Genomic DNA, 26003 nt, shown 5'->3' with positions numbered 1-26003 from the left:
GGCCAAAAAGTTCTATTTTGGTCTCATCTGACCAGAGCACCTTCTTCCACATGTTTGCTGTGTCCCCCACATGGCTTGTGGCAAACTGCAAACAGGACTTCTTATGGTTTTCTGTTAACAATGGCTTTCTTCATGCCACTCTTCCATAAAGGCCAACTTTGTGCAGTGCACGACTAATAGTTGTCCTATGGACAGATTCCCCCACCTGAGCAGTAGATCTCTGCAGCTCGTCCAGAGTCACCATGGGCCTCTTGGCTGCATTTCTGATCAGCGCTCTCCTTGTTCGGCCTGTGAGTTTAGGTGGGCGGGCCTTGTCTTGGTAGGTTTACAGTTGTGCCATACTCCTTCCATTTCTGAATGATCGCTTGAACAGTGCTCCGTGGGATGTTCAAGGCTTGGGAAATCTTTTTGTAGCCTAAGCCTGCTTTAAATTTCTCAATAACTTTATCGCTGACCAGTCTGATGTGTTCTTTGGACTTCATGGTGTTGTTGCTCCCAATATTCTCTTAGACAACCTCTGAGGCCGTCACAGAGCAGCTGTATTTGTCCTGACATTAGATTACACACAGGTGCACTCTATTTAGTCATTAGCACTCATCAGGCAATGTCTATAGGCAACTGACTGCACTCAGACCAAAGGGGGCTGAATAATTACGCACACCCCACTTTGTAGTTATTTATTTGTAAAAAATGTTTGGAATCATGTCTGATTTTCGTTCCACTTCTCACGTGTACACCACTTCGTATTGGTCTTTCACCTGGAATTCCAATAAAATTGATTCATGTTTGTGGCTGTAATGTGACAAAATGTGGGAAAGTTCAAGGGGGCTGAATGCTTTTGCAAGCCACTGTAGGAAGGAGAAGAGAAGGAATATGGAGAGCCAAAGGCTTACAGCACAATAGAAATATTAGTGAGCAGTACAGATATAATGAGCCAGCCCTGACAGAAGAGAGTAGTATAACGGAATTAGATTATTAACAATAACAGCAATAACAGAAGTATTAGCTGAGGATAAACTTCACCATCTTTACTGGACACATTTTTGTAGATATTAAATGTATTTGAAAGTTGATCGAACACACAGTTTATTTAACAAATGTCAGTACCTATACTTGTTTTTATATGTTTACCTACACCCACCCTGGGAATAAATGCCAAAATAATTTTGAGCCTTTAATTATTTCTGCACACTGTTGTTTTAACTGGGTGGAATGACTGTACAGCTTAAATCTTAATGACTTAACTAAAGAATTTGTTTGACTTTAATTTTTCTCTAATCCACAGATGGTCAGAATTATTCACACATATCCAAATATATACAAAGATTCACTTAAATCCTTTGATATGTGGTTCTACAATGTTCTGTAGAGTCTTAACCTGCCATAACCAAGGCCAATTAACTTCTTGCTAGTGCTAGCACTGACACATTTTAACCAAGAATAAAAACCTGATGTGTGTGTGTCAGCTGGTAGTTTCTCTTTGTCAGCATAAAAAGGATTTGTTTGACAGCAGTCACTGGACCGAACAGTTCTGAGAACAGTTGGAAAGTCCAATGGATTTGAATGAAGATTTAAGGAGAACTGTAGATTACCACAAGCTGGGAAAGTCTCTTGGAGACTGTAACAATACCACGGCAGACATGATGTTTGCATGCTTTTCAGCATCTCTTTATTACACGCATAGGCTACAGCTGCAGCTTTCCAGCTCGCAGCTCACTCTCCGCCAAACAACCACACAACAGCAGACAGTTTTTCATTAACGCCTGTGATACTATTGGTCCTTGGGTTGTAAATCTTTTTAATGTTTCTCTTCAGACTGGGGTGTTTGCTTTTTTTAAACATGCCATTGTGGAACCAAGGCTCAAATAAACCTCCCCTGGATCCAACACTACATCAACACTGTTCCATTTCCAAAACTCCCTTTTATATCAAAACCTTTTGAGAAGGCTGTTGCAGTCCACCTTACAGCGTATTTGGATAATCTCAACATCTATGACCATTTCCAGTCTGGTTTTCATGAAATGCATTCCACTGACACAGCACTACTAAAAGTTATCAATGATATTATGATGTCAGGAGACACCTGACAATACACAGTCCTGGTCTTCTTGGACCTCTGCAGCTTTCAATACAGTTAATCATACCATCCTGATAAACAGACAGATCTGGTTGGGTTGTCTGGCTCTGTTTTAGAGTGGTTTTCTTCCTACACCTGATAGGAGTTTTAATGTGTCTGCAAACCAGATTTAGTTTGAATATACAGAGCTGCTATGTGGAGTTCCTCAAGGCTCCGTGCTGGGACCTAGTTTATTTTTAATATACATTCATTTAGGCCTGATAATACAGCAGTTTCCTGATGTTTCTTATCATCATTTTGCAGATGATAATCAGGGGACAGAGAAAAAGGGGTTAGAATCCGGAGCTGTGATAAGAGCCCTGGTGGTGACCTTTTAAATAAAAAAAGCTCAGAAAATTACTGCACATATTAGAAGAAACTTCCAAACAGACTTTCAGTGGAGTATTAGGAAAAGCGTCAATGGTGTTAAATAACACACCTGGGTTATGACTGTTGGAAGAAATAATATTTGCAAAGTACTCCCTTTTTGCCTCTTTGACAGTGTTATGGTAGCGATACCAGCAGTCATTAAGAATTTGTAATGTCACCTGCAGTTTATCCTTTTTCCATCTGTGTTCTGCTCGATAACATTCCCTCTTAACAGCACAATTGGGCATAATCCCAGCTAAAAAAAAAAAAAAATCAGAGAAGTCGTTTATGAAGTTATTGTATTTTGGGGAGCAATAGGTGACAGTGCAGAAAACCTGGTTTGTGCGACTTTCGTAAATGATGGTCAGAAATGATATAAACAGAAACAGACTTGGGAGTTACAGATGGCAGCCACACATTTGTCCTTAAATTTGTATGGTAAAACCTTTTTACCCCCCATATTACAGTTTAAAAAGAAAAATTAATGTGTGCGAAAGGCTTTGTTGGTTGTTAATACATACAATGATGGATGAAAACCTGTAATAGTAATTGTAGAGTGTGGTGTATTACTCACTAGCCACCACAAGGGGGAGTATGGTCACAGTTCAGGTGTTTCATACAGTTTGGAATGTTATACAATACGTTCTTTTCTATTTTTTGTACAAGTATCCTGTCTCTTTTTAAAATATTAATTTCTTCTTTGTACTCAACTGTATAAAGACCCAGAGGAGAAGAAAACTCACCAATAAAAGAAAGAAAATGCAAATGCCTTCCTAAAACAGAGAATAAGGCTCACTGATCAGTCTGCTGTGAAACCACCATTACGGTTAGAGAATGCTGGTGGTTTAAAGGTTTCATGAAAACACACATATGCACGCATAGCCATGCTGACAGCTCAGTGAGCCTCATAGCGTGAGAGGGTTAAGGAAGTGGCTGGTTTGAGAATGCTACAGCACTGTGGGAGCTGACATTGAAGCCTGCGGTTGTCTCAGCTCGACCCAACATCCTCTGAAACTTGCTGTAATCTGCTTTCAACTTCAACTACACACTTGCTGTTGCGCGTGTTCAGCTTTTAACTTCTGTAATTCCACAGAAGTGATGCAAATATTTGCAAATTTCATAGAAGTATCTTTTACTCACCCTGGTTCTTGATTATTGTACTGTTATTTATATATATATATAATTTTAAAAAATGAAGGTAATGAGTTTTAGTTTCTCCTCACAGACTTTCATTTTTGTTCCTAAAGGTACCAATTTACCAATAGAGTAATCTCTACACACGATGACCATTAGTATGGTTAATATTCATAAAATATACTTGTTTGAATTTAGCTATGTAAGAGAGCAAAATGGCCTCTTGCTAATACTAATACCGAATATAATGCTGCTGGAGCTCTCAAATACTCAAATGTGCTTGCAAAAATGTTTAAGTAACATTCATGGCATTGTTCAAGAAAAAGGAAATGAGTTGAGTTTCAGTTTTCTAATTCTGTGTTCATGCGTAAGCAGCAGAAGCGAAAAACAGGAAGGAATATGAGATTTAAGACATAAGGATGGGAGTGCAGTGTGAAGTGGTGCATACAGTCAGCCACCAATTGTGCAATTCTCCCACTTAAAAAGATGACAGAGGCCTGTAATTTTCAGTATAGTATACCTCAACTATGAGAGACAAAATAAGAAAAAAAAAATCCAGAAAATCACATCGTCTGATTTTTAAGTCCTTAGTGTTCCACTATAGACTGGCCGGACAATAGCAGGCACCTATTGAGCAGTGAGTGTGCCCTAAGGCGGCCTATTAGCTGTCAAACAAACTTGTTACAGAAGAGGGCATTCACCACATTCACTTTGAATTCGAGATTGAATTCACCAGCTCCCTCGAATTCAAAAAACTTTCTGGTGGGACATTTAGACCCACCAGCTTTAGTGGCTACATATGTGGCTGGTATAGCTATAATTTATTTTAATTTATTTTGTGCCAAGTAATAAGTAAACATTGCAGAATGGATCAAAGGACTGAATATGAAACTAAGAATGGCGATCTATTTGAGGATAGTAGTGCCACAAATGTACAGCAGTCACGTGAAGAGGAGCCATGAAGAAGTCAGAAACCTCGAAAGCTTACTGAAAAGGCTCAGGAACTGCATCATGATAAGTCAAAAAAACTTCAGCATCGTTTCACTACAACTTATGATAAATGGAAAGCAACCGCCAAGCAAGCTAAGAAAATGATAAAGGGAGCGCCCTCTGTTGAGGTTGTGAAGGATTTGATGTGCAAGTTAAGTTGTGCATCAGCAGATGTGAAACATGCATATGAAGATTTGTGCAAATGTGCTTCCCCAGACAGTGAGATCCGTCGTAGAGTAGACACCTGTGACGCGGTATCTAAAATAATCTTGGAAAATGCAACCACTTATCTTCAGAATAAAGGTAACGAAGATGTTCAGACAAAGGATTTAGTCTGGCCTGAGTCTAGTTCAGTGTTTTCATCTTCAGCTTCTCAAGGCACAAGTAAGGGCTCTCAAAGAAGTTCAAGCTCTGCAAGCAGTTCCAGCATAAAGTCACGAAAGTCAAGCCTTTCCTCCATTAAGAGACAAGAGGCCGTAGCAGAGCTGGCTGCCACACAAGCTGCACTAAAGGTCCTGCAGAAGATAGAATGTGAACAACAAGAACTTGAAAGCCTTGAAGAAGAAGATAGAAAGAGGATTGCATTACAAGAGGAAGAAAATGTGGCAAAAAAGAAAGCACTGGAAGAGAAGCGCAGACAAATAGAGCGCTTACAGACTGTTAAGAAGCTAAGTGCGGCAAAAGCACGGCTCCAAGTTTATGAACAAGATGCAACCTCAGATGAGGAAATAACAGAGTTACTTCATAACCATGCAGCTCAGCAACATAGATCTCCAGAAGCTATAAGGATTTCACGTGAGCATCCCGTGATATACCAAACAGATCATGTCACAGTCCTCGCTGAAGCAATAGCAGAGTCTATTAATGTGAGCCGTCTCCCAGCACCTGAACCGTCTGTCTTCATGGGAGACCCACTAAGATACAACGATTGGAAGATGTCATTTCAAACCCTAATAGGCAGGAAAAACATTCCAGTAAATGAAAAGGTTTATTACCTTCGTAAATATGTTGGTGGACCTGCAAAAAGGGCCATTGAAAGTTATTTCCTATTAGGAACGGACACAGCTTACAACTCAGCATGGGATATCCTGGAAGAAAAATTTGGAAGCTCATTTGTGATAGCTAAAGCTTTCAAGGATAAGCTTGCAGCATGGCCCAAAATTGGACCCAAAGACAGCGTTGAGCTGAGGGATTTTTCAGACTTCCTTAGAGGCTGCCAGGCTGCAATGTCCCAGATTAAGAGTCTGGAAGTATTGAACGACTGTGATGAAAATCAAAAACTTCTAACAAAACTGCCAGATTGGCTGGTGGCCAGTTAGAATAGGAAGGTGATTGAGATAGAAGAAACTTGTAATATGTTTCCTACTTTCAGTCAGTTTGTGGAATTCATCACAAAGGAAGCAAAAATAGCTTGCAATCCAGTAACTTCTCTTCATGCCCTGAAGTCCAATGATGGTGAAAAAATAAAGACAACAAAGGCACGAAACATTGGTGCAAAGGTGCTTGTGAGCAACTCGGAAGAGAATGCAGAACGCAAGAGATGCACCTTTTGTGAAAAATGCAATCATGGTATTCAGACATGCTGGAAATTCAAGGAAAAACCAGTTGAAGAATGTTTTAAATTTGTCCAGACAAAGAAGTTGTGCTTTGGATGTTTACAACCAGGACATCATTCAAGGACCTGCAAAAGAAGGAGTCTTTGTGAAACATGTAAGGAAAAACACCCAACATGTTTACATGAAGATCGCGAAAGAGCAACCAGAAGAGAGAAAAGCAGTGATGAGCATGGGGAGAGTGTGAAAAACTCAAAATATGCTAAGTCAACGGAAAGAACAGAGAGCAAACACACTCCTGAACCATCAAATGAAGCTACATCAAACAGAGTAGTGCAAGGCATGGACAGCATGTACTCCTCTACAGTTGTCCCAGTTTGGTTATCTACATCAAGTAACCCAGAGAATGAAATTCTTGTATATGCACTACTTGACAACCAAGGCGACACCACATTCATTATACAAGACAAGGCAGAAGCTCTGGAAATGAAAGGGGAGGCTGTGCAGTTAAAACTCTGTATTTCTGGATGAAAGTGTGGAATTATCCCAAGTCAAAGGTTAGTTGGACTGCAGGTGAGAGGTTTCTATTCATCAAAGAAGATTTCTCTCCCTGTAACCTATTCAAGAGAGTTCATCCCTGCCAATCTAAGTCACATTCCTACACCAAAAACGGCAAGAGCTTGGCCACACCTAGAGCATCTTGCTGAGGAGATTGCTCCATTGATTGAGTGTGATGTGGGGCTTCTCATAGGATACAACTGTCCACAGGCTTTGCTACTCCGAGAGGTTGTCCCAGGTAAAGACAATAAGCCATTTGCTCACAGGACAGATCTTGGATGGAGCATAGTCGGTTGTGTTAGCCCATGTGTCGACTATGGTGATGCTATAGGAAGCAGTCACAAGATTGTCATGAAGTCAGTGAGACCTCATCTCCAGACATCTAAGAAACTCACAAATGAAGTGAAATCTTCATCTTTGCGTGCCTACCTTTATGAGGTCATGGCAATCATAAATAGTAGGCCCTTAATAACTCACCTGCTGAATGATCCCACTGGTCCACAGCCTCTTACGCCAAATCACATCCTGACCATGAAGTCTTCAGTAGTTTTACCACCACCTGGTGAGTTTGTGAAGGCAGACCTTTATATTCGCAAGAGATGGCGCAAGGTGCAATACCTGGCCAATGAATTTGGAAAATGGTACAAAACACAGAGAAATGCCAAGATCAATGACATTGTGATGCTGATGGATAATAGTCTACCCAGAAATGAGTGGAAGTTGGCCAAGGTAACCAAGGTGTACCCTAGTGAGGATGGAATCATTAGGAAACTCGAGCTGCTAATCAGTGATGGGGCACTGGATGACCAAGGAAAAAGAGTTAATAAGCCAGTCTATCTTGAGAGACCCATCCACAAAACAGTTACCCTACTTGAAGCTGAATAGTTCAGAACTCCTGTTTGACCCAAGAGACTATCTACATGTATTTTTCCCTTTGCAACGAGGTTCACTTGAAAATCACCAGTGATTTGGTGGGAGTGTGGCTGCCGTCAGCAGCAGTTATGCAGTTTAAGATAATTTTATGGTTTAAGTAATAATAAATAAGTTAAAAATACTTTATTTTAACATATCAGATTTAATGTATACATTGTTGGTTTGAAAATACACATTTAAAGGGTTTACCGAATGTTTCCAGGGTGGAACCAATGTTCAGTCTGTTGTTTGGGGTTGACAGTATTTTCAGTTACACGCCACACTCTAAGAGCTATGTAGACACGTGCAACAAAGTTTTCCAGCTGTGGGAAGGAGTGCACACTGCAAGATGCGTTTTCATTAACCCCTGCAAGTTAATGCGGCCAATGAGGTATGCAATTTGTATTTTATATGTCGTGGTAGAAAAATAAGATGTTTGTTTGTGACAGAACTGGCGAGTTTATGGTAGTCACGTGCAGTGTTGGGGAGTAACGGAATACATGTACAGCCGTTACGTATTTAGAATACAAAATATGAGTAACTGTATTCCGTTACAGTTACCGTTTAAAAAGGTGGTATTCAGAATACAGTTACTTTGTTGAAATAAATGGATTACACGGCGGTACTTCCCTGTTTCATATTGTCGCGGGTCAGGATTATTTGGGTTTGTTTGACAGCTACGTAATGGTGTTCCAGGCGGCAGCGTTACGGTTGCCATGGTTACAGGGTGACGCGCTCTCTCTCTGCGTGTTTCCTGGGTGAGAGAGCGCTTTTTTGTTGTTGTTGTTGTGCTAAGCTAAAAGGCAGAATGCTACAGGCATGGCCCTAAAGAATGTAGCCTGATGGGCAGTGTAGTCCGTGCTGCAGCGAGAATGGACTGCCATACAGGTTATGTGTCTGTGAGCGAGGGAGGGAGAGAAAGGAAAAGTCCGAGCTGTCACGGAGCAAGAACGGGAGCTGGAAGCATGTAAATATAATAATAACCACCGCAGCCAAGAAGAGTGCCTGACGAGCCCAGCTGTAAGTAAGCTATTAAGACTGAACTGTACACTGTGTTCGTGTAAATAAATTCCGTTGGAGCAGCCTTTCAATGCCTCTCTCTGTCTCTGGCAAGCAAAGTTGACCCAGACAACAAAGTAAAGCTAGTTTTCGGCTACCAGCCCGACACGGAACCCACCGTGATAGCCAGAGGTCCCTTTACTACGGTTCGGAGCATGGACCTTCAGTATCAGTAATAAATCACAGCAATAGTACATTCACGTAGTTGTAAACAGCATGATAATATATTAAGTAATCCAAAGTATTCAGAATACGTTACTCTCATTGAGTAACGTAACGGAATACGTTACAGAATACATTTTGGGGCATGTATTCCGTATTCTGTAATGGAATACATTTTAAAAGTAACCTTCCCAACACTGGTCACGTGTAATTTGTTAACAATTTGTAAAGGTCAAATTGTGAGTGTTTATGTTGTTTAATAATGTGCTTTATTATTTATTCTCTATGAGAACAATTTACTGTGGAAATTAATTATTTTATGTTGTTTGTACAGTTCTCACGGCATCGTTGGTGGCACCTGTGTGCAATAAATGCCAGTGAAAATCAAGAACGCCTTGTGTCCGTTTTTCAACTTGGAGGGAGTTACAACATATATATACTGAACATATATCTTGTTCACCACTGAGAAAATCTGAGACAGTGTGTATGAGTGTAGACTTGTAGCCTACGCCCAAATGCACTGATGTATTTGGATTTCTACAGTGAAACTAAATATTCATCATTATTAGTTGGTAGTACAACACTGAACCCTGTTGACAGCACATCGATTTTCCTGGGTATTAATTATATTATCCATTAATTAGGAATACTGCTTACACAAAGTTACAGTTTTTGTAGTGATAATATGCTAGAATATTATACATGGAAAAACACTAGAAGACCCCATAGCCCCTGTGACATTTTCATTAAATGCATTAAGACATCGATTCAGTAATTCTGTGTGTATACAGTTTGTTTGTTTTTTGTGAAACCAAAAACAAGCATATATAACAACCTACTTTCTCAATTCCCCATCTCTGTCAATGGAAATTTTTGCATAGCATTAGAAGATTTAGGCTTAGATCTGTTAACTATTAGAAATTCTGGAATGGTATATTAAAACTGATTTAGCTAAAAAATGCATCAAAATTTTGGAAAAAACAAAATTAATTTGATAATGTTGTAACTGGATCAGATAAATCATTGTCAAGGAAAAAGTAAAGTCCATAAGAACGCCAATCAGTGCATTAAAAGGGTAAAAAGAAACCACGAGCCATTTGATTCTCACCACGTCAAGTTCAGGCATCGCTTCCATCACCTCTACAAGGTTCTCTATCTTCGTCTTCTCTGTAAGCACAAAGTCATCATCCACCCACAGGAAGTACTTGGTGGTTACCTGGGAAACAGCCAGATTTCTGCCTGCAAACCAGCCCTGAGGAAGGAAACATCTTTCATATCTTAATGGTCCTAATAGTCATTGAAGGTGATTGCAAATAATAAGAGTTCTAATTCTGATTTCAGATTTTTCCTTAAATTGTGGTGGTGACCAAATGTGCCTGCAGTCCATTTATTTTTCATGTAGTTAGTTGTATCATGTTAAATTGCTGCTAATCTAAGTAACACAAGTTAAGCTAATAACATTTTAAATGCATCTGAAATATACTCTTCTCAGATTTTATATAACTTTTTCTACAGAAAATTTCAAGAATTAAAGTAATGTGACCTATGTTCTAAATTTTGTATATCCGTTTAGTTAGTTTAGTCCATAAGAATGTATGTCTATACCTGTGCTGGAGGCATAATGTAATGTTGAATGTTTTCTCCAGTAATGTGCTCCGTTTCTAAGCTGTCATCGGCAACAATGATTTTTATGTTGCTATAGAATTGCCGGATGCTGTCCAGCAACACCCTTAAGTGTTTATAGCGCTGGAAAGTTTTTGTTGTGATGGTGACTTGAGAGCTGATATCTGAGAGACAGAAGCAAACAAAGACTTATTTCAAGAAAAAGTAGGGTAATCTGCTACAGCATAGAATCAGTTATCTTCTGACACTTTTCTCTATGTGCATGCTTCACTCACCTATAGTGCCATGGAAAAGTATTTGTCCCCATTTATTACAATCAAATGTTTCAGATCTTCAAACAAATTTAATATTAGTCAAAGGCAGTAGCGGTTTTTGATAGGGGCGACACGGGCGATTGCCCAGGGTAGCATCGTGGTGGGGCGGGCATCACGGGCATCTCCAAAAAAAACCCAAAAAAACAAAAAACAAAAAACAGTTGCTCGTACTCATGCTGCCCCGACATCAGCCAGCGCATTTTGGAGATGGCATAGGCACCGGTCGGTTTTCTATTGCTCATTTGCTGGGAGTAAGGGCGCCCTCGTTTGCGAGGTGCGCCGGCTGCTTGCGGCACAGAGAGGAGAGGGCAGGGCGGCAGGGGATTCACTGGCTAGCTGGAGCAGCATCTAATAACCAACTCGCAAAATAAAACAAAATAAAAACAAACCAACAAACACAAAAACACCAGACATTATGATAAAGAACTTATAATTTTTTTTTTCAAAATTCTATAAGGTGAGCGCGAGAGCCCTCGGTGCGCCTGCTTGCTGCTGAAGTCAAAGTAAACTTTATTGTCATCTCCGCTACATACAGTCCAGTATATAGAGAGACGAGACGACGAGGCTCCAGTTACAGCAGTGCAAGTAAACAAACAATAAATATGAGAGGAGTAAGAAAATAAATATACACTTCAGGACTAGGGGTAAAGGAATCAATAACAATTGAAAATTTATAATTTACAGTTTGATGATTTAAAGGGGGAGGGGGGGGAGGGGGCTGCTTCCAAATAGAGCACATTTCATTCATAATGTTGTAAATCCAAGCCCATTATGTATTCATGATTTGAATCCTGGGTTGTGCGAAATCCTGGAAATAAAGTAACCCACATAATTTCCTTAGGGATTAATAAAGTATTCTGATTCTGATTCTGATTGTTTCAGGATGACCTGGCATTATCCAATGACACATCTGCTTACCTCTATCTTTTTCTCGTTTCTCCTCCTCTTCTTTTCTCTTTTTTCTAAACTGAGCACCTGATGGCTTTGAACTTTTCTTGTCCATCTTCCATTGGTTTTAATTTTGCACTCCAGTATGAACACCCATCCCTCATCCTGAGGATCACCACAACATAACCTAATAAATGTACACCTTAGTTCACAGATATGCTTTGTCTAGGGTTTATTTCTTCTTTTTTTTGTTCAAATCATGAATACATAATGGGCTTGGATTTACAACATTATAAATGAAATGTGCTCTATTTGAAAGCACCCAGCCCCCCTCCCCTTTCGACAGGTTGTGTGTGAGACTTTAAATCATCAAACTGTGAATTATAGATTTTAAATTGTTATTGATCCCTTCACCACCACCTAGCTAGTGGGTAACAGACGTCTCTGAAAACGTCAGAGCACTTTTTGCAAATATGTGATGTCTTGATAAACCGAGCAGATGTTGACACAGCTACATTCTCGCCTGACAATATGTTAAAAGTTTATTTTGTGACCCAGAAAGAGTAATATTTCAAACACTTCAGCCACGCTCCTCAACCAAGTGGCTGCCGCCATTGTTGGAAACTGGAATTGGCTGGGCTGCACTATGAATTCTGGGATAGGTTGGGCCATGAAGGATATACCTGCCCCATCCTTCATATCTGGGGAAAAGGAGGACGCATTTGTCAGCCGCATTTGGAGGAGTATTTGAATTTGGACATGCTTTTTCGCGTCGCTGTAATGTAATCGACCTTCAAATGCGGCCTCAGGAGGATGCAGCCCTTGAATTGGGACACAGCCATGTTCTATTTAAGTTATTCCTATATTCAGCAGGTGTGGTAGTAATCAGGCCTAGGAGTGTTTTTTTTTCAAAATTAAAAAATGGTCAATCACAGTCAATTCATAATTTAACAATGAGGAGCAGTTACTTTTTCAAATAACACCAAAAGGGACTGGATAACTTTTTTCAATAATGAAAGAGCTCAACATTTACAAAATTGCCTTTTGTATTTACCCAGATTATTTGTGAATAATGTTAAGATTTATTTGATGATCTGCAACATTTAAGTGTAAGAAATATGTAAAAAATATTCAATAAGAACTCAGGAAGGGTGCAACTACTTTTTGAAAGAACTATACACCTCTAGTGAGGAACCTTGAAAACACAATTAAGTTAAAACCTATTTCAATAAATCACTTCATTCATTGTAGGAAGGCAGTCTAAGTTGGCCATGATTTCAGGAATCAATGCATGGTACCATCACAGAGACAAAGCTTTTGATTTAGGATTTGGAATTACTGAATGACTTTCAGTTCCTAGGAAGAACAAACTACCTGTTCCCATGTCATACAGGACTGGTACACGAGGCTGTTTGATGGCAATTGGAAACACAGCTTCATGCATTTCAAACTGGAAAGTGGCTAAAATAAGAAAACAAAAGCTTAGATTAAATATGGTGCATAGGAGACTGTTGTATAAAGAGACAAAAAAAACAAAACAAACAAAACATAGTCACTGAGTTGCCAATAAACCTCAGAACAGCACACAAACTGCATAACTGTAACACACTTTGTCTAATTTCACTTTTGCTTTCACTTATTTTGCTTGGACATGACACACGGAATTCAGAAACAATCAAATTTCATGCAAAACTTTATTTTATGTAATGAATTTTTTCATATAGAATTTCACATTTCTAGCTCATTTAACATTGCTTAAACACATACCAAGGTCTCCAGTGTTTATGTGGTAGTCAGTGCTGGTATAGGACACTTTGGCTAGCAAGTTGTTGAGGGTCACCAGGCTGCGAGACTCGATAATCAGTTTGTTCTTGCCAGATCCTGTTAATTCAAGTCACAAAATTTCACAACAGCATTAAAATGACTTGAGTAATAGTTTAAGTTTTAAAGTCAATAAATAACACAAAGTGTACACTCTACAAGCTATATAGGCTATATAAAAATGAATTCAAACAAAAGTCTATTTATTTTGCCTGTTTGCCTAGCTGAAATCATACTTTCTTATATTTTTTAATTAACTACAGATGGGACACATTTTCAGGAAAAAAAAAGTTAAAAAGCAGTCAGTGAGTTCATAGTAAATCTGAGAAAAATACACAAATTGTTAGTGTGTTGTGTAGTTAGTGTGTTGTGTAGTCGTTTTGTTTTGTGTGTCTGTGAGGTTACTAACGACTGTCATAAAGGCAGATTGCAATGTAAACACTGTCACCAGGTAGAAAACCAGAGGAGTGATACACATCCTGTTGTCAGGCCTGCAGGGTTTATCCCTGTGGTCTTCTTCTCCGTCTTGTGGCGGACAAACATTTCTTTTTACTGGCAAAAATAATTTGTGGGGCATCTTATTTTGACACCTGGGCCCTGTTTCAGAAAGCCGGTTTAGTGCAAACTCTGAGTAAGTATACCCTGAGTTAACGAAAACTCTGGGTTTTCGGTTTCACAAAGCGAGTTTAGATTAATTTTGAGTGAGTTACTATGACGACACACTCCGTGAAGCTAACCTGCCCCCTAGCAGGTTTACTTCAACTAACCCTGACTTTCTCCGCCTCTTTGTCGGAAACCTGACTGTAGGAAGTGTCAGACATGGCGTACCCTTTCCTTGAAGAGCCAGTAGATGTTGAAGCCCAAATTCTCCAGAGCTCTCCGCCGGAGAGAGTGATTAGAGCGCGCTTGGACATTTTATCATTTCCTGATGATTTTCTGTGTGAACGTTACCATTTTTTCAGTTATTCAAATAAATCTATAATTTATTTGAATAACATCCTCAGGCCTTATATTGCTCATATAGGCCTGAGGATGTTATTCAAATAAATTATAGATTTATTTGAATAACATCAGCCCCACCTGTTTTTTCGGGCCTCCGCTTTTTTTCTGTTGGCACGGGTCACATTTGAGCATACAGAGTAAGCAAATATGTACTTGTAATGTGCTCAGATAATTTCAAGTGCTTACAGAAAGAAAATTAATGTAGCCTCTAACTGCAATTGATTTACATAGGACAAACAGACCAAGCACTATGGCTCATAATACAATTACACCTTACCTGTTTGGACTATATTTTAATATTTCATTTTACTTGCTGCCAGGAACGTTTGGGGCCTGTTGGGTTGCACCTGCGCTCACATCACATCACAAAATAAAATGTATAAAATAAAAATAAAATGAAATATAATAAAATAACGTGTTAAATGGGTGGAAATCCCTAGATCAATGTTTAAATTAACACTCACGCATTGACTCTGTCGGCTATGTATTGCCATGCATGCTCCCTTTCTTTTGCAGCTGAGGCTGTGTTACTTTTTTCATAAAAATTTGCATGTTATCGGCATATGCTGCCATCAAATTTCGGCCTCAAAGCGCTGTAAAATACATTGACCGCGCCTTCTTTCCCTCCGTCTCCATGGTGACTCGCTTAATCTGTGCTCCACTAATCAGGGCTTTATCGCTCGCTTAACTTGGGGTTAAAAGCAACTCCGTGTTGATTGAACTAATTGTTATCAGCCTTTCTGAAACCGAATATTCGAGTTGGACAGTTCGGGGTTACTCAACCCTGAGTATCATTTTAACTCTGAGTTTTCTAAACCGGCTTTCTGAAACAGGCTTTCTGAAACAGGGCCCTGGGCCCTGTTTCAGAAAGCCGGTTTAGAAAACTCAGAGTTAAAAATGATACTCAGGGTTGAGTAACCCCAACTGTCCAACTCGGAATATTCGGTTTCAGAAAGGCTGATAACAATTAGTTCAATCAACACGGAGTTGCTTTTAACCCCAAGTTAAGCGAGCGATAAAGCCCTGATTAGTGGAGCACAGATTAAGCGAGTCACCATGGAGACGGAGGGAAAGAAGGCGGTCAATGTATTTTACAGCGCTTGAGGCCGAAATTTGATGGCAGCATATGCCGATAACATGCAAATTTTATGAAAAAAAGTAACACAGCCTCAGCTGCAAAAGAAAGGGAGCATGCATGGCAATACATAGCCGACAGAGTCAATGCGTGAGTGTTAATTTAAACATTGATCTAGGATTTCCACCCATTTAACACGTTATTTTATTATATTTCATTTTATTTTTTTTTTATATATTTTATTTTGTGATGTGAGCGCAGGTGCAACCCAACAGGCCCCAAACGCTCCTGGCAGCAAGTAAAAATGAAATATAAAAATGTAGAGGAAGAGGGTCCAGCCACTTCTCCAACAAACCTTTCCTCAGTAAGATGTTCAGCACTGATTTACAACCAACCTAAGTAGGCATGTACTATGAATGTCAATGCTATTTTCTGTGTTTCAATAGCTCCCTGTAAAAAGCAGCTGTACAAGACCTGTTTGATCAAGAAAATAAAAAATGCTTTTTGAAATGGAACACTTCAAGCAGCAGAATGGAATGTGAGTGCCATCTATACAGCCAATCACGCCTGGGAACCCTGAAAATAAATGTAAAATCTAAGTAGTAGTTCAAGTATCACCACATCATGAATTAAGTTTTGTTCATCCTGATACCTGCAATTTTGTGGAATCCTCTTTGATAAATCTTGTGGGTCTATGACCGGGAACACCACAAACGAGTACAGGAGACGTTTCAGTGCAACTGTAACATTCCTGACTGCCCGACAGACGGTAGCCTTGGAAACGTGCTCAGCGTCACCAATATTATACAGAAAGCTCCCGTTTGCAAAAAAACGAAGTGCAATACAAATAATATGTACAGAACTGAGAGAATGTCTGCGATGTGTCACATGAGCAATATAAGGCCTGAGGATGTTATTCAAATAAATTATCGATTGTGCTGAAAAACGGTAACGTTCACACAGAAAATCATCAGGAAATGATAAAATGTCCAAACGCGCTCTAATCACTCTCTCCCGGCGGAGGGCTCTGCGGAGAATTTGGGCTTCAACATCTACTGGCTCTTCAAGGAAGAGGCACGCCATGTCTGACACTTCCTACAGTCAGGTTTCCGACAAAGAGGCGGAGAAGTTCAGGGTTAGTTGAAGTAAACCTGCTAGGGGGCAGGTTAGCTTCACGGAGTGTGTCGTCATAGTAACACACTCAGAATTAATCTAAACTTGCTTTGTGAAACCGAAAACCCAGAGTTTTCGTTAACTCAGGGTATACTTACTCAGAGTTTGCACTAAACTGGCTTTCTGAAACAGGGCCCTGATTGTTCTCTCATTTTAGTTATAGTAGTATTTTTAAATGGTTGTTCAAAATTAAAAAAAAAAAAAAAAAAGCCAGGTGTATTGGCTGCATTTTTAGATAAATAGTTGTAGGAGTTTACAAAATGTGTGAAAAGGATTTTATGTTTTTTTGTGATTTCAGATCAGTTGTGTTAATACAGTATGTCAATGAAAAAAACAAATTCAAACGCGTGAGGTTGAGCTAAAAGAATAATACCAAGCAAGGCAGGAAAAAAAAATAAAATGAAACCATTTAAAGGTGAAATACAAATTTAGAATCAAAAACAGTAAAAAATAGCCAGTAATATTTTGGACTCAGCAAATCATGAAAAATTTGGTTTAAATTTTTGTTCATGACAGTGCAGATTTCTGACATTTTGTGTAAATTAAGCATGTAAAAAATGAGATTTTTTTCTAACAAAAAAAACAAAAACAAAACACAAACAGTGAAACTTCAGATAGACATGTTTGGAAATGAACCGCCCATGTTGTGCAGTTTTCTGGATTTTATAAGTATTGGGCTACATATTTATTTATTATACAGGCTATACAGTACATAAAAAACAAAATTCACGTTTTATCTGAATTTTATGAGAAACTAACATGTTTAATTATGTGTATGTATCTAACCATCTGCATGTGTTTGAAAAAAAAAAAAAAGCTTTGATTTTGCCACCCTATTTGATTTCTCTGCCACCCTCTGTTATGTGAAGGCTGTGTGCAGGCAGGAGTGGTAGTAGGAGGACCCAAAGTGCAGACACTCGATGGCAAACCGTGAACTCAAAAGGTAACAAACTTGCAAATAAACTTACTCAGCCAGAACACACAGCAAGAAGAGGGTAGATCACAACACAGACACAGAGAAACACAGGGCTTAAATACACAGAGGGAGCAATCAGGGAATGAGTAACAGGAGGGAAACACAGCTGGGGCAAATCAGGCCTAACGAGACAAAGGAAGCACAACCAGACACATTTACATGAGACACGGACTTTCAAAGTAAAACAGGAAACATAACACAGACTGAACTTACAGACACAGACAGGCACTACAGAGGGAACAGAGACGTGGGACCAGGGCAGACACAGACACTGACTGGACACGGGGATATAGCCGACAGGGGAGACAGCAACTAAAGATTACACAGAGACATAAACCAAAAGACAGAACTCTAACAAAGAAACCAAAGACTAGAAATGATAAATAATATAATAAACTCAAAACCTCTGGGTCAACGACCCAGGCATCCTAACAGTACCCCCCCTAAAGGGCTGGCTCCCAGACAGCCCAACCCGAAACACCAAAACAAAACAAAATCAACCCAACCAGGGTGGGCGGCGGGGGTTCAGGATGGAGGGACCAAAACAAACTAAACACAAGGAGCGAGAAACAAACAAACAAAAAAGTGCAAACACTGGAGCCTGGAAAGCAACAGAACAAAAACAGGCTCACGACAGGCGCAGGCGGCCAGGAAAAACAGTTCCCACAAAGTTCAGGGGGCCGGCCCGGAGGCTGACGGCCCAAGAGCCCAGAAAACAGTTCAGGGGGCCGTGCATGACGGCAATGACGTCCAGTCATCGGCCTGGAAAGTGGCCGGACTGGACCGGGCGAGGCTTCAGCCTCACCCCGGCCTGCTCGTCCTGCGCGTCCTGTCCGGCCACTTTCCAGGCCGATGACTGTACGTCATTGCCGTCATGCACGGCCCCCTGAACTGTTTTCTGGGCTCTTGGGCCATCAGCCTCCGGGCCTGACCCAGGCATCCTAACTAGTGATGCGCGAATCATGAACGAATCGTTCAGTACTCGAGAATCACTTTACTGACTCATGAATCATGATTCACAAGCGCAACTGACTCACTGACTCATCCCTGTTGCTGTTAGCAAACTAATTTCATTAGTAGAAATATATCTAGCTTATAATTCAAATTGTGAAGAAAAACACAACATCCAGTATCTTAACAAAAACATTTCTGCTCTGAACTGGAAGAAAAAACCCTAAGTAGAAGCTCACATCAAGACAATAGCTCCTCGGTTCACAGTAGCATCGCTCTGCTAACATGCTAACAGCACATTTGAGCTACTCACCCCTCCTTCCTGCGCTGAATCGTAGGGGAAGCAAATCACTCAGGACTCACTAACCCCTCCCTCCTGTGCTGAATCATAGAGCGAGCGAATCACTCATGACTCGCTAACCCCTCCCTCCTGTGCTGAATCATAGAGCGAGCGAATCACTCATGACTCGCTAACCCCTCCCTCCTGTGCTGAATCATAGAGCGAGCGAATCACTCATGACTCGCTCACCCCTCCCTCCTGTGCTGAATCATAGAGCGAGCGAATCACTCATGACTCGCTCACCCCTCCCTCCTGTGCTGAATCATAGAGCGAACGAATCACTCACTCACTCACTCACTCACCCCCTCCCTCCTGGCTCGCAGCTTCTTCTTCTGCTTCTTCTTCTTGGTTGGAAACCAATGTTAAGGCGCACTACCGCCCCCTGGCTCACAGCGCCAGTGGACATTTAGATGAGAAAATATATATTTGACACATGTAAGGAAAATACTAATAAAATAAAAATAAACAAAAGAAATGTTCCCTTTAGAAATTCTTTTGCTCTTTTTTGCTATATAAAATAGTTGTTTTCTTTAAGAATCACTCATCTTAGCAGTAGGATTTACATTAAAAGAGAAACAAATTAAGTTTGAGTGAAAATGTACATTTTTTGCACTCTCTGGTCAACTGACTCAGTGACTCAAATGACTCAAAAAACCCGATTCACTTTGGTGAGTGACTCATTAAAACTCGATTCAGTAAAAAGAATCAAATTTACCATCACTAATCCTAACACCCTCGTGCCACCCTAAGAAAATTTCTTTAGATCCACCTCAGCTGATTGTGCGAGAGTGAGAATGAGGACCCAGGTTTGGACACAGAAGGAGATGGAGCGGAGAGTTAAACCAAAAGCGAGCCATTTTATTTTGGCTGATAAACATAAACACAAAATAATGCGAGGCAAATGGGGCGACAAACTAAACTGCTACCTTCACTGGGAAAACTAAACAAGATAACTGTGACTAATTAAGATGACTATTGTAACTATGATTTCTATGATGACTGTGACTACTATGAGTGCTATGACTAGACGTGGTGACACAGACGTTCTGACAAAGACAAGACAATGGAACAATGGAATGGACAATGGAATACAAAGACTAAACACACAAGGGGGGATCAGGGGAAGTGGAATCACATGGGGAAACACCTGACACACATGAACCTAATAACGGGACATGTGGTGGATTTTTGTTTGATATGTATAACTATGTAACTATATACACTATATATCTATCTGCACTGAACATATATATTTTAACTTTCATGTGGAGTCTTAAACACAAGACATTTTTGCTTCACCGAGGTTTATTAAGTTGGTACAGTAACAGGGCAGTTAATGTAAGGGGAGAGTTCTCTTGAATAATTTACTTAATAATTAATTAATTTAATGTCTTTAATGCAGCACAACCAAAACAGTAACATTGTAATAGAGATCCAGATCCTGAACACATCACAATAAAATATCATACGATATAGCCACACACACACACACACACACACATACACACACACACACACTTTGAACCTACACTGAAGTGTTTTTATATATGAGAAAGCATGTAACCTATGTATTATATGTTATAAGATTGTGCCACTTGCTGTATAAGATTTAATAATTAGGATTAATGTGTGACCTTTGACCGTGTCATGACCTATTGTGATAAGCCAGAGCAAGGGGTACTCAGAGTCCTGACTGGCCTTTGGCCAAGACCTTGGCCGCTACCTGACCCCTGCAGCTGTGTTGGGCGTGTGGGAAAATTACCCAGCAGCAGGGGGCGGGGATACTGGTCCCTATATTAGGGGACCAGAGGACACCCCCAGAGCTTTTTTCCTCCTGCTGCTGCTTCCTGTCCGTCTCTGTGTCGCTCTGTTGTCTGTGCTTAAGGCTGTACACCCCGGGGTTTTTGCTTTGCTTTTCTGCTATGTAACTCTCTTGCTAAATGTCTGTTTGTATTTTTCCTGCTGTTCATATGATTCAGTGTATTAAACTCTGTTCCGAGAATTCTACTCTTTTACAGAGCATCTTTTTGAGTGTCTTGATTTTAATTGGATCTAAAAGGATTGGATCTCCACATTGTTGGTGGGAGAAGGTTAGCAGGATGGCTTCAAAATTTGTGACCACAGACAGGGGAAGTGAAACTACATACAATGAACAAAGAACACCAGACTCTTTCAAAATAAGACAGGAGGCAGACAATACTGACTTGATAACATGAACAAGGGAGACTGCAACATAAGGGGTGACGACACAACAGGATGTAGATAAACAAGGACTAAAGACTGAGCAACTAAGGAACTTTAAGATAACTAGATGACTTAACGTAAAAGAATGTCAAAATACAAAGCAACTCAAATCCTAACTAATGATAGAAACAACAAGAACTTAGCACGTCTTCAACAGTACATGTCAGTGATGCAAAATGAACAGAAAATGCGGGGTCCCAGACCCAGCCCATGACATGACTGTTGTAAATGTTATATATTTCATATTTGTAAGAGATTGTTTTTCTTCTCTATTTGCCTTGAAAGTTCTGACCCTTCCTGCTAATCTGGCATGTGGTCCAAAAACCAATCCAACAAAAGTACCCCCTACAATATAGCCACTTATTTACTGATTTATAGGATCCAGGGTCTATTAACATTTTCTTTCTGTTTATTTGTTATCAGTTTGTATATAAATTGGAATCTCACCTTTGATGATCGTCTGTTCAGGTGTAATATTTGTGGTCAGGATGCCTTTAGACACACTTAAAGATACCTACAAAAGAAAGGCCTGAATAAATTTAAAGAGCACTATTTTATATAGTCGTCTACAAAAAAAATAAACTGTGTATGAAATTATAATGCTATGTCAGTGTAACATTGAAATACCTATTGAAGATGGAAAGAAAGATACTATTTTATACCGTACATCAGACCATAAGTAATGTTTGTTTTTTTTCTTTCATTTATCCTAAAGCTGAATGAAAGTCAGCCCCACACATTGATCAGAAAATCAGAGAATCAGGGCCCGTACTGTTTAAAGTTTGAAATGTATATGTTCAGGAAGCGTCTTGTATGATCCAGCCAACCTGTACAATTCATATTAATAGATTTGAGGGAGAATTGTCCGCCGATCTGATCTGGGATATCACACCAACCTTGTAGCTGCTTCTGTTTTCTGCATGCAGCCCTAAACCTGAAATTAAATTTACATTACTTCAACACTGTCCTTCTATGGAAAGACTCCATGACTTTATAACAGACACGTTTTTGAAACATAATTGATCAACATGAATTCCTCAAAACCTGCCATTATCATTCTTGGTTAATTATCTTTTAATTATGTTTTAAATGTAATTATTATACATGGAAAATACCAACAATTGCATGTTAATTTGACTCACTAATGACTCTAAATCAGAGGTATTAAAGTTTACTTATTAATCTGAGAAATACCACCAAATTTAGACTCAGATCAACATTTATTCACCATTTTTCTAATAGTGGAAAGGAATATACAGCACATATACAACAACACTGGTAAACAATTGTGCATATATTAGGCTTGGTATACCTGGTATGAGAGTAGAGGTCAAAGGCCGTACTATATAACCTTGAATAGGATACTGCAGAGGAGAGTTAGGCGAAGCAAACAGCAGTCTGGATAGTTCAGACGCCATCCTGATGAAGAGATGAAATGTGGGTAACAAACAGGTATCACCTTTTTACTAGCGCTGTCAGTGTTAATCTCGTTAAAATGACGTTAAGGCCATAGCCCCATTAATGTGACAAATCTCCGTTAGCAAGTTAGCGCGTGCATCGGGGTGCACGGCGTCAACGCGTTAACGAGCTAACCCCGAAAACACATTGACGCCATGCAGCCCCACGCACTGGATGGAATTCTGCTGACTGCACCAAGCGAAGCAACTCTGGTGTTGAAGTGCAATACGTTCTCATTCCCAAAGCATAATATTTTACGCTAGGTGACAAATCATCAGCATATTATGCATCCGGGTGTAACAGTCTTTATGTGTTATTATTCCACTTGCTACAAATGTCAGTGTAATGGGGAAACAGCGCCCCCCTCTCGGTGTGGCTGGTTAGGTGAGGCTGGCTGCAATAATTGCTGCCAGTCTGCTGTAGCCATACGAGAGGTGAGTTGTATTGTTCCGCACACAATGTAGCTAAGTAGTACAGACACATAAAACATGTTTGGTTACACGGGCACCCAACACGTCTCTAAATGCAAATTAACACTGACAGCACTACTTTTTACATATATTCAATACAACAAGGACAGAGCAGCAATAGAGCATTTGAATACATCTGAAACAATTAGGGGATTTGCATAGCCAAAATATGAAGAGACTTATAGAACAGAGCATCTCAATAGGAACATGGTAAATTGCCTAATAAATTAATTTTGTGTTTATGTTTATTTTGGTAAGAGTTAGTTATAAAAACCAAAAATGGGTCGGGGACAATAAATGGTGTATTTGTTTATGGTTTCCACATTCATTGGTTCGGATATTCAATGTATGTACAACATGACGGTAAGTAGAGGACAGCACAGTGCTTGCTGTTGGACTGACTTGACATAGCCAAGGCTGATCAGTAAAAATTGGTTACCCAATCCTTTCTTATTTTTTGATTAAGAAACCAACTTACCTTATCTTACTGGACCCAATGATTATAATATCAAAAAATGCCAAACGTGTCTACATTAATTACAGTTTACAAAGATGCCAATTGATTATGTTCAGTTGCAAATGCCATTGCATTACTGTTAAAGTACACAGCATTCATTCATCCAGCCTCTACCTGGTTTTGTACTGTTGGAGCTCCTTAACTCGCCGTTTAACAAGCTCTTCGTATTGATCCTCGGGTATATAATCTTTAAGAAGTTCTGAGCCTTTAGGGCAGATACATTGATGACCCAATGAAAAGTTGCTAGGAGAAAATGACCTGAAGAACAGAGGAAATACAGAGCTCCTAAAGGGTCAGAATTCTCTTCTATATCACATTGTCATTTAAATCAAGTAGTGTTCAATTCTTATGGGAATGTGGGAGACTAGCCTAAAAAGTATTTTCATGATGCATTAAGTGTAACAAGACTGTTGCTTCGTCTGGATAGCAGTATACCAACGTTCCTCAAATAAAATGTAGTTTCACCTCTGGTCAACAATAAAAAAACACAAAGTGGTCATACAAAGCACTCTACGTGTGTGTGTGGTGTGTGTTAAGGATTTGAAACTTGAAACAGAAAGATAAAAACAATTTAATGAAAACATTTTCAAACACTGCCAAATATACAAGAGGAGGGGTTTCTACACACATATATATGTACACAATTGTTATTACCTTAGTTTTGTTGTGCTGGAAAACTTGAACAGATTTCCATGAAAGTTAGAGAAATGTATGACATAGAATGCCGTTAGGATGATCAGAGTAACAGCCACCAGCCGGAGCCTTGTGCTACTCAATGACATCTGCAGACATACACACACACAAACTCACGTTGTAGACAGTTTGCTAGCAAAGGACCTAAGGGCAAAGATGGCAGTTCTAATGCTCCTGCCCCCAACAGCTGTCAGGTGGCAGGATTATTTCTATTTATTTTCATAATAAAGATGCAGCTAATGTAATGCATATGCAAATACATATGGAATTGGTTTACCTAAAAGTTTTGCAGTACAAAGTTCGGAGAAAAGGGTGATTGCTTCATATATCAAATACTTTTAAAAAATACACATATTCTTAAAAAATGGTCCATCAACCAAGTTTAAAAGCATTTTTTTGCACACTGAAATCTGAGACAATGCTCGAACATCTAATAATCCAGAAATTTTTCACTTACATTACATTTATACAATAAATATTCACAGCACAAAAAAACGACTTTCTTCTTTTTCCTTGATGTATCAAATTTGTATAGTGTCACTAAAAGGCCCTCCATTATGTTGGTATGTGGCACTGAAGAAAATATGAATCAAATCAAATATAATATATAATCGTCTGCAATTGTCTGCACAAATTCTTTCCTTTTCCTTTTAGTGTTAACTTCCACGTGGATGATATCTACAACAAAACTCTTATTAGTATACTTTTTGGCCTAAATAAAATAAAATGACACTATATATTTTACTTGTGAAATCAGGAGTAGTCATCTAAGAGATGAAAATAAATTAACATTATAATTAATATCATAATTAACTGAATTAACATTTACATTATAAGTTTATTTATGTTATATGTCATTGAAATTTTGTTATTGTGTTAATGGTAACAGAATGAACAAAAACTAATGATATTTAACCACTGGCTACAGTATAGAAATGATCCATGTCTTACCATTTCTTCCTTCTAAAGTTCCACTCTTATCTCATTTATTCAGCATAAATATCCAAGAGATTAAGGAGCCACAAAATCAAACAGCCGTAAATTAAAAAAAAAAAACTCCAAACAAAACTCTTGAGAGTTGAGTGGCTGAGCACTTGTGTACAGTGACTGAGGGGGTGTCCTTCTTTAAAGTAGTTAACGAAAAACAGTCTGGTGGGGGTGGAAACCTTGAGCAGCTTAACACTGCTATGACTGATTTTATCAGCTAATAAACTTATGTGCTTATAATATATATTAACAACTGCATCAAAGATTCTGGATATCTCATAAAAATTCATATTGCAATGCATGTAACTTCATAAAACACTTTGTTATCAGACATTAATAATCCTCACAATATTACATAAATAGCAAGTTCCTTGATTCACATATGAATGTAACATATAATTTCTTTCATGTCTTCATGCATGAGGAAAAAATGAATTCAAAGTGTGCAACACATTTTAGTGACATTTTCTGTTTCATCTGCATGCAACACAGAAAAGCCAAAGTGCTTGATGACGCTGCAACCACAACTCTGTTTTTCAGGACAACATACTGCAAATCTACCACATGTACCACTAAATGTTTCGTAAAAAGAAAAACTGTCTGGTACATCAATAAAGA

At 39.2% G+C, this 26003-nt stretch overlaps 1 protein-coding gene across 1 annotated transcript in view; it reads right to left on the bottom strand.

Moving 5' to 3' along the window:
* Window positions 1-25484, bottom strand: part of LOC116335536 (beta-1,4 N-acetylgalactosaminyltransferase 2-like) — a 28112-nt gene extending 2628 nt beyond the window's left edge. Inside the window, exons 1-10 of the mRNA XM_031759261.2 lie at window positions 25350-25484; window positions 24360-24487; window positions 23820-23963; window positions 22573-22679; window positions 22157-22194; window positions 21708-21774; window positions 13446-13559; window positions 13053-13139; window positions 10459-10640; window positions 9962-10105 (exon numbers count right to left, since the gene is read on the bottom strand). Coding sequence (XP_031615121.1) covers window positions 9962-10105; window positions 10459-10640; window positions 13053-13139; window positions 13446-13559; window positions 21708-21774; window positions 22157-22194; window positions 22573-22679; window positions 23820-23963; window positions 24360-24487; window positions 25350-25352 — 1014 coding nt within the window. The 5' untranslated portion in view covers window positions 25353-25484. The remainder of the gene's footprint in view (window positions 1-9961; window positions 10106-10458; window positions 10641-13052; window positions 13140-13445; window positions 13560-21707; window positions 21775-22156; window positions 22195-22572; window positions 22680-23819; window positions 23964-24359; window positions 24488-25349) is intronic.
* Window positions 25485-26003: the final 519 nt, after the last annotated feature.

The sequence above is a fragment of the Oreochromis aureus genome, linkage group 4 (genome assembly GCF_013358895.1).
Source record: "Oreochromis aureus strain Israel breed Guangdong linkage group 4, ZZ_aureus, whole genome shotgun sequence".
Taxonomy (NCBI): Eukaryota; Metazoa; Chordata; class Actinopteri; order Cichliformes; family Cichlidae; genus Oreochromis; species Oreochromis aureus.
Note: the sequence above shows the minus strand (reverse complement) of the source record. Positions and strands in the feature narration are given on the sequence as shown.